This window comes from Alosa pseudoharengus, unplaced genomic scaffold, assembly GCF_046254945.1.
Source record: "Alosa pseudoharengus isolate Yale_2024_CS ecotype anadromous, Long Island Sound unplaced genomic scaffold, YU_APseudo_1.1 YU_APseudo_1.1_scf_10, whole genome shotgun sequence".
Taxonomy (NCBI): domain Eukaryota; kingdom Metazoa; phylum Chordata; class Actinopteri; order Clupeiformes; family Clupeidae; genus Alosa; species Alosa pseudoharengus.
Genome location: NW_027468565.1, coordinates 8,287,617 through 8,297,436, shown reverse-complemented (window position 1 = coordinate 8,297,436; position 9,820 = coordinate 8,287,617). Strand labels below are relative to the sequence as shown.

Sequence of the window (9,820 nt, the reverse complement as noted above, 5' to 3'; positions counted from 1 at the left end):
GTGTTTCAAAGTTTTTACTGGTGAAAGCCATTGGCAGCATAGAGAAAACAAAGGATTTTACAGCATTCTGCAAGTGAAAAATGCCACCTTGGTCAGAACTGTGCACTGTACATCTTTCTATACATCCTGATGTTCCTGTCTGTCAGGTAACATATATGTATACTCTGTATGCTAGACAGACCATGACAGAGTGACATGACACTGTCATGAATGTGTCATAAACAAGTCATACACTTTATGACATAACGCTTCTGTTATTAAGTGACATTTGTTTTTTGTCATAACATTTTAGGGTTAGGGTTAGAGGTTAGGGTTAGGGTTTGGGTTCATGTGTCATGACAGTGTCATGTCACTCTTATGTCAATACTGTCAAGTAAAGTGTTACCTTTTCAGTACTTTCCAGTGAGGCTATTCGCTTGAAATTTTCACCACACATTAGTATTAACTCACGGAATTCACACATATTAAAAAATCCAAAAATTTAAATCCATAAGAGTTTGGTGTAATAAAGTGGACCGACAGAAATAAAAAGTATTGAACACGCTAAGAAAAAGCAGTATGGAAAAGCAAGGAATGACCTGGAATCTGTAAATAGTTAGAGAGTAATTATCCCTTCCTATGCAAATTGCAAATTAATATAAGCTGGGTTAGTACATTTTGATGGGCTATAAAAAGGTTTTTCGCCACCACGGTGTCACACAAGAAACATCTCATGATGAGTAAAGACCTTCATAATCTTATTGTTGCAAAACATATTGATGGAACTAGTTACAGATGCATTTCAAAACTTCAGAATCTTCCAGTAAGCAAGGGCCATTATCTGCAAGTGGAAGGAACATCACTGCATCATCAACCGGCCATGCACAGGAGCTCCTCGCAAGATTTCTGACCAGGGAGTCAGAAAGATAGGCAGGCCCTCAACACCCTCCACCCTTCCACCCTCAAAATCTACTAACTGACGCATCCCTGATCCTCACCAACTTCTCCCCAGACACTGTAGTTGTCCACAGCTGCCCCCTGTGTGTGTGCGCTCACTGCTTTTAGTAGGGGATATGTCAAATGTAGAGTCTGGCCTCCTACAGACACCCGGGGAGGCAGCTTTCTCTCACTATGGTCCTTCCCTTTGGAACAGCTTGCCACCTGAGCTGAGAATGCCCCAGTCAACTGGACTGTTTAAAAAACATCTTAAGACATACCTTTTTAGCCTTGCCTTTTCTTAATCCATGACCGTTTTGAATTTTATGAATTGATGGGTTTGTTCTGTATGCATGTATGTGTGTATACATTTCTTATTTTATGACTTGCACTTTGGTGTTTATATATATATATATTCATATACATATATTGTATTGTTTTTATTATTTTTATATTTATTTTGTTTTATCTTTTAATTTCTGTTATGCACCTTGTTTTGCTGTTTGCACGAAAGGCGCTATTTAAATAAAATTGAATTGAATTGTTTGTGTGTGTGTGAACAAATAAAAATAAAATCTCGGAATGCTTTTATAGATTTGATGGATTTGTCATTCCTCTGACAAAATAAAATCCATAATGTTATGTTTCAGACAGTCCTGACCTCCCTGAGGCCCTGACTGACATTCTACGAATGGCTCCCCTGATCTGGCCATGTAAACCTTTATCCATAATTTGCTCAATCTATCAGTCTACGAATGAGAATGAACATGAAGTTTATCAAATATATTATGTATTCTCCATGTGCTTATATTTATTGAACCTTGAGGTCCACACCATGATGGTTTAGTATGAGTAGACATATTGTTACAGCCCTAGTTATGATTGTTACAGCCCTAGGATGATTCATCTATACACCATACGTAGTTGATTGAGGGCAGTCAAAAAAGGACAACGTACAGTAGGCCTACGTACCCGTAGGAAATAATGTTTTCAATATACTACCACTAGGTGGTAGCATTATTTCATATAATTAAAAGCCATCCATGTCCTCCGGTCTGTACACTTCAAAAACATTTTGTCATAGTCTCTCAATCTTATCCGTCATAAGAAGGTGCAAAGAGTGTGCGTCCCACAGCAGGATTTCCTTTTGTAATAACAACAGCAATGCATGCTTACAGTATCTTGACAAAATAGAATGAACCTCTCATTACATGACTACAAATGTCTTCAGAACAACACAAAGGATCAATAATGTAATAGTCCAGTGTAGTCCCAGTTATATTTATCTTTGTTTATATTGATTAATTTACAAAGCCCATTTTCTTATTGCGTAGCCTGAGGCATGAACTCCCTATGAGCACCCAGCAGTTATGAGTGGTAAGAAACCTTTGAGCACTATACCCAGCTCAGAAGAGGGGCCTATCTAATCAAGGCTGTCCCGGGAGAAAAGTAGAGGATATATGTTTAATGTTTTTGAAAATAGAATTTATAAATGCCTCTTTTGTTTTCATGTGGGATTTCATTTGTGTTAATTGATGAAAGCTGACTCCCTATACCAGAGCTACACTAAAAAATGGTCACATCCTTATTTTTATTTTTTGTAACTTAGAGGTAGGCCGCAAGGGGAGGGGGTTGTTAGGGCGATTCTAAGGGCCCGACACTGACAGGGGGCCCCCAGAGGGCCCTCCCTCCCATAATACTATATATTTGCAGAATTATTGTTTGTCATAGGGCCCAAATTATCTAGCAGCGCCCCTGCTTAGAGGATACAAAAATTAAAGCATTACAAATATTAACTGCTTAAGTCACTCTCTTACTGTGACGGTGTTAGAGAGAGACAGAGTGGCAGTGAGAGTGTGTATGCAAACACACATTCACATACATATTTATGGGGAAGGGCTACTGTGCACAAGTGTTATTGTCAGTTATGTCAGCACATATTGCATATTGAACTCAGTCAAGTGAGCGCTCTCCATATTCTCACTACCCTGACAGATGCTTTCTTCATGGTGCGATGGATGGTGCAACAACACAACTGAACAACACACTGGGACATCCCTAGTAGGAGGGCATACAGTAAGTTATATGATTTTCTATGGTTTCCTATGACGAAAGCAGAGCCTTTAATACAAGATACTAAAAAAGGTTTAGGGATTTTGTGAATCGCACACATCAAACACAATACAATGCTACCAATGCACAATCATATTATTTATTTAAAAAGTAGTATCCCTCAACACTGAACAGATTATTTTGTATACAATTCCATCTACCACACATACTCTGACATTAAGTCACTGTCAACAGGTCATCCAAATAAACAATGTCAAAAATAAATCACCATCAACAAACAAGAACAAACAGTGTTTTACAATAAAATATATAATATATTTGTACACACATTAAAGTATATGCTTCTTACAGGACCAAAAATGAATGCAATGCATGTTTTCATGTGCCTGCATCATGTCTACATTCTTTTGCATTCTTCACATTCCCAAGTTCCTCTCTAGCCCTAACCACAGGCTTTCCTCTGTGATCAACATGCACAGTGCTGCTACAACATATGAATGTTGGGGTTCTCTTAAACACGTAATGTGAATATACCGGTTGTGTTAACTGTTGTCTATAAACCATTTGCCTTATTCGTGGTTTTATAGGTTAGTATAATACAACCGATAGTACAACCAATGTAAGGTTTTACTGAACCCCCGGTTAATGTTATTGCAGTAGTCGTACAACCAATGACAGGCAGATATAAGTGCTCTCACTGACATTCTTTGTATCAAATCCATTTAAGGAGTGTTTTTTGACTTTGGAGTTTTTAAATCCTCATTGGAATAGCTGTGTTAAAGGGATATTAAGCAAAGAATTACAAAGTTATTAGGCATGGACAGTTTATCTTAATGCAGTTTTAACTATTGCGCAAGTTGTGCACAGAAAGTGAACAGTGGCTGTTCTTCCTGCCATTCTTATGGCTCTTGATTAGGATCTGATCAAGTAATGTTGTTGACTGTCAGCTACAACCTAGTTTCTTTCTAACCTTTCTAACATCTGTCAGTCTTTCCAGTCAGTATCATTCAAAAGGTGGCCTTCAACAGGATCCCTGGACCCTGCCTATATCAACATGATACCCTAGCCATTCATAAGAAGTATTCCTTTTTTGAACACTAACAACTAATCACTCAATCGACTTTTTTTGATGAGAGCATCAAAGGCATTGGTTTGTTCTTACAGGTTACTGCTTTTGTCATTAAACAAATGACAAACAAAATAATCATCTGATAAAATGCAATAATAACAGTCATCCCTCATTGACTATATACCTGTCAGTCACATGACATTACAAGCCTAAGGTGATTGTATACTGAAGTTAATGTTAAAAAGATTCCTATTGAAATGTTACATTTTCAACAAAGTTTCAGAGACAGACATCCAGTGGTGAAGCATAACATTGGCAAAACTAGGGTCATGGGCTACACAGAAGAAGCCCTTTCAACACGCATGCATTCACTGCACTGCCACTTTGAATAAAATACACCATTAGAAGACTAAATCCAGTGTGAAGTGTTTTAAAGTATATAGCCGGTCTGTTCGAGGGGTCTTAGTCCATCCCAGCTCTAGCTGAATTCAGACCTGTGCCAGTGGTGTGTATGGAGCTCTCCAACACCACAGGAGCTTCTTGCTGTGTCCTCAGATCTCTGCTCGGTCAGGACAGTGTCATACTCTTGGCTCCCTGTGCTGGACCTTCCAGTACTGTTCTCTGGTTGGCTGATTTTGTTCTTTCCTCCTCTTCAGCCTGAAAACAAGAGAGACGTCACAGAATGAATGCATGTCACAAGCTGGCACAGTAGAAAAGATGTCTGGGTGTTTGTTGTTGGAGTTATATGTTACATGTTGCCTGTTTTGTCATTTCAACCTGCCAACTTACTACCTAGTTTGATATACAAATTCTCAGAGTCAAATTCCATCAGTCTCTGCTCCTGTATTTGTTTGTGTGTGTGTGTGTGTGTGTGTGTGTGTGTGTGTGTGTGTGTGTGTGTGTGTGTTTGTTTTTTTACTGCGCAGACTCTCTAGACTATACTGACTTGCAGGTGTAGTAGATGATCACAGCCAGCATCACCACGATGAGCAAGACCATGATGACCACTGCTGCGATCATGCCAGACTCGGTGCTGCTCCTAGACTCCAGCAGGAACTGCTCACATCGGCTGCCCTTGTAGTTATCAATGCACCTAAAGAGGCAAAGCAGTCGGTCAGTAAAGAAGTCATGCTTTATTTTGTAATCGTGCAAGAATTTTGTCTGCAAGAAATACTGATTCAGTGTGCAAAGGCCTCAAATCAGGCCAGGATCTCTCACAGCTTGTCCTTATCCTAATCTCATGTCACGAGTCTGGACTTGGTAGTTGAGGTTAGTGCACTTGTAGTTTTAGTTAAGCGACAAAGTTCATCATTACTTAAAAGTCCCTGTGAGAGAAAAGTTAAGTTGTTTCCTCTAAAGAAGGGAGGTGAACGTGCTGCAGGGAGAGAGACTTACAGTACATTTTTCTGACAAACTTACAGCCTCTTCCTAAAGGACACCAAGCAATGAAGCAGGAGAGATGTGAAGGAGAGATGTAGCAGGCAGAACTGACACTTTGGGAGAAGTTATGACACTATACTACATTAGGGACTGAGGGAAATGTTCCTTTTGGAGTAGTTGTCACATATAGGAGAGCAATCACACCAGTTTCATATACAGTACACAGATTAGAGAGGAAACTTGGGTAGTAGACATATGTTGATATATGACTACATACAGTGCTTAAACTCTCATATCTGTATAAGGCATGGTGGCTTCACGACAGAATAAATGTTGAATAACTGGGCGAGCACCTGAAAAACTTGAAATTTCACTAGACACCCTGAGAAAACTGAGCCTGCGGGTGCTACTCCCAACCAGCTCAGACACGCCGTGGACAGACATGGCCTTTCTAAGGAACTGTTTGAGTTCTGTACCACAAGCTATGTAGATCAATCTGATATTGAACTAGCTGGTTAGAAACAAAAGTTCTTCCACAGCGTTCTTACACAAGTTACACAATTCTACATAGAACCTTTTACCCTCGAAACACCAAAAGTCCAAAAGAGTCAAATCAGGTGAAACTTTGCTGACTGGCCAATCAACCTTACTAGGGTGAAGCAGCCAACTGACTGTCAGAAAATATGACTGGGAATTGTGTGGATATGCACGTCTATGTAAGTTCCACTCATGTTGGAGCTGAGGTTATTGCATTAGAGAATGGGCTTTTTGAGTGTTACTTACCGACAGGTGGGGGTGGAGACAGAGGGGATCTTGTAGCATGATCCCCCATTCATGCAAAAAGAGGCTTCAGATGGATCACATGGGTCTCCATGATCTGGCAAAAAAATAAAAAAAATAAATGCAAAATAACTCTGCACCTTGTATTTATCTTCATGACTTATGAGCATTTTGTTAACCTTTATTTTGTCAATTAATGGACCTTTTAACTTTTTGTTATTCCTTACAGAAGCGTATTGCATTCATGGAAAAAAAAAAGTTTTTCAGAATTAACGAGTTAATTGACGTTGACGTTAATTCAGAAAGACAGTTTTTTTTTACATGAATGCAATACGATTCCTGTCTGTCATAGTCTATACATGTATAATATCAGGTCACAAAATATTGGTTAGACAAATGTGTAAAGATGGGTCAGTTTTAGGTCATCAGCATTCATTTTGGTGCTTAGTTACAAGTTGGATACCTGGGCATGTCTCATCCAAGCATTATTTACTTTCAAAATGTCCTCAGCCTAAGTTTCATTCATCTTAATAACTCAGCTTACCGGCCATCATTGGGATATTATTTTCCTGATTCTTCTTTTTCCAAGAAACTTGCGATTACTCAACCTGGAAATGAAGGACAATTCCAGGAATGTGGTGTGGTTTCATCGCAAGCTCATACCATAACAAAAGACAAACAAGAAATACTCCCAGACGCAATATTCAACATGAAACATTTTCAGGAAAATGTTATTTATAACTCCCAGTGAAGAATACTGCAACTTTAGTTTCACAGAAAACCATACAGGATACAGGTATAGGTGTTGTGATAAGTTTATTCTCTTAGCATATTAGTAGATGAAAGACTGCAACTTCAGTCAGGAGCTAACAAGGTAATAAGATAGTAAACATTTAAGCATTTAGGATGACTGCCTTTAGATACACTAAGTTGAAAGTTATCGCCATTAATATGAAGTTAATGTTATGCGTCCCCGTAAGTTGTTGAAGGACAATATGATTTTATTTTTCTCATGCAGTTAGTAAACATCTCTGTCAGACTACAGTCATGTGTTCAAAGATTTATGATGGTTTTTCACTACATTTATGTCCAGCAGTGCCATCATAAACCTTAAGTTAGATTTTTTTTTCTTTCTTAGTTTCTTTCTTTCAATCTCAAGTTCAGTCCTTCCTCTGAAAGTGTGCTAGAGAAACACAAACTCAATTAAAAAAAAAAACATTTATTTCACTTTTACAACACATAAATGTTTCTTACCTCTGAGTAGCAGCTCGTTTTCACGTCTGATTCAACAAAAGCCTTTGGGTGAGTCACTTTGGCTTCTTTAAATAACACGTGTTGTTGGGACACCTACATTAGGCACTTAGATGGTGTGGGCGTGATCCTCTTGAGCAGGAGAAATGTTGTGATTGCTGTTTGTCCACATTGTGAATGGCGGGGATTCTCATTAAGCGTCTGACTAATGTGGCAAGAATTTGCTTTAAAGAATGACCTTAATTCTCATCCCACTCATTAACCATGACATGTCTGAAATCCTGACATTTGACATCAGATGTTAGCTGAGCTATTCAGACTGTTTTGAAAGAGGAAACTGTGTCCTGTGCGTGGCCTAAAGGTGAAATTAGGTCTGCGTACTCTGTTGCAGCAGTGTCAGGTCTGGCAAAGGAGTGGTCTAGAGATCACCTGTTTCCTAAATGTGACAGTCGACAGGTTTTACGTAGGTAAACACAGGGCCTGGCAGAATGTGTGCTATGCAAGGAAGGAAGAGGAAAGAAAGCCACAGCTATGAAAGGAATCATGAGAACTTACTTATCCTGGCTTGCTTGTTTACATTCTTTGTTTATGTAACAGTAACTTAAAACCATCAAAGCCACGCAGTAGAGGTACAGTAGCCCTCAAGAAAAAAAAAATACTGACACCCTTACAATGCAGTCTAGTACTATAAAGCAGTTTGGGTCACTTGAACTCAAAACGCCCCTTCATTTTACAGATATGCCAACAGATAATAGACCTAAACATCACACTGTTGTTTGGTCATGCAGGTTTCTGCCATTTTATGTCATTACATCTTTCCCAGCTTTATTTACAGTTTTTCTCAGTCGCTTTGTTAGGTGCATTTCCCAGATCAGAATTGAAATTCTCAAAACTGCTTGTTGAAATGCCATACCATCTTTTTTTAATACACTTTTACATTTTCAATTGCTCATGTCCTGTTGGTCAAAATACACTATGCCGGTTCCATGCTGAATAGTCCCCATACAACAAATTGGCCTTATTTCATCATTTGAGCCATTACATGCAAAATTGTTGAACTAGCTGTCATGACTAGTTGTCATAGTCTGTCTGGAATATAGGCCTACATATATGTGATCTGACAGACAGGAACGAAAGAGTGTTTTAATGTATATTGTTCATTTTTAATTTGCACAGTGCTCTAAAAGCCTTTTTTTCATTATACTGTCACAATGTCTGTCAACAGTAAAAACTTAGAAACATATCCACGCTCTTGCAATCGACCCCCTCCACACAAAATCATGTGTAACTTTGTAGTTTTGAAATAGCTATGCTACATAAAAAATAGGCATGCCTTGCACATTGTTCATTAGAAAATACTTACAAACTGCCATATTGACAACAACAGAAAACAGTTTGACTATCTTTGACATAAACAATGGCGTAAGGACTTGTCATTTTGATGGCACTGACAGTTTAATTGGTAGGCCTATAAATACTAACTTTTGAGACATAGACTAAGCAAGGTACGCTTATGTGGTGCAGTTTGCATTAACTTTTTTGACAAAAGTACTAACTGTTGTGCAAACGTTAATGATGATTTGAAAAAAGGCACCAAAGCGACTAAGATTAATCTCCTGTCCTTCAGTTTGCATCTAAGGCCTTAAGAGGCATGTCAATAAATTCCCCTCTCAACCACATAGACGGGGAAGTTCATGGCTCGGGTCAAATATTTATTTTATTTTTGTTAATTTGTTCATTGATGTAACATCACAGTATCCTGAAGTTATTCTCGCTCCCGACTTGTATGATATGAAAACTCAAGGAAGATTTCGGTATATTAACTGATGTCTCCTTTAACCATCGGGTAGTAAAGCTCGTTGAATGACAAACGGTTAAGCCAATTGACAAAAAGAGAAAAACATTTCTTCATTGGAGGCACCCTGGGAAAATGACCGCATATACGCGGAGAGACTATTCAGATGTAAATGGAATATGAGGTGATTGGAGCAACGTGCGCATTTGGAGGTTATCCCGAGGAACCCCACAAACCAACCGTGAAATCCAGTCTCCTGCGATTCCACACAACGGGACCTTTTTATTTCCTGCATCACACGCCTCTGCAAGTCTGTGCTGAATCTGGAATACATATCTAGAGACGGTAGTCTTCGATCAAGAACGCTGTTTCAATGTTCTTTAAGCCTACAATATTTCGTGACTTTGGCAGAGACTGATGATCGGGTCGCACCTTCAGCACCTGGATAGCTCCTGGCTGAGGAGCCGAACAGGGCACATGGAGTCCCTGGCGTGATTGTAGGGGAAGCCCTTTCGCGAGCTGAGCAGGCGCGGTGTGTGTGAGTGTGCTAAATGCCC

General features: G+C 39.1%; 1 protein-coding gene across 1 annotated transcript; it reads right to left on the bottom strand.

Moving 5' to 3' along the window:
* Positions 1–3,113: 3,113 nt before the first annotated feature.
* On the bottom strand, positions 3,114–7,808 carry nrg4 (neuregulin 4). The gene is made up of 5 exons (XM_076262519.1): positions 7,472–7,808; positions 6,762–6,825; positions 6,221–6,314; positions 5,004–5,150; positions 3,114–4,714 (listed from the first exon to the last, which is right to left on the bottom strand). Exons 2-5 carry the CDS (start codon positions 6,769–6,771, stop codon positions 4,636–4,638), a joined length of 330 nt encoding a protein of 109 aa, XP_076118634.1. The 5' UTR covers positions 6,772–6,825; positions 7,472–7,808; the 3' UTR covers positions 3,114–4,635.
* Positions 7,809–9,820: the final 2,012 nt, after the last annotated feature.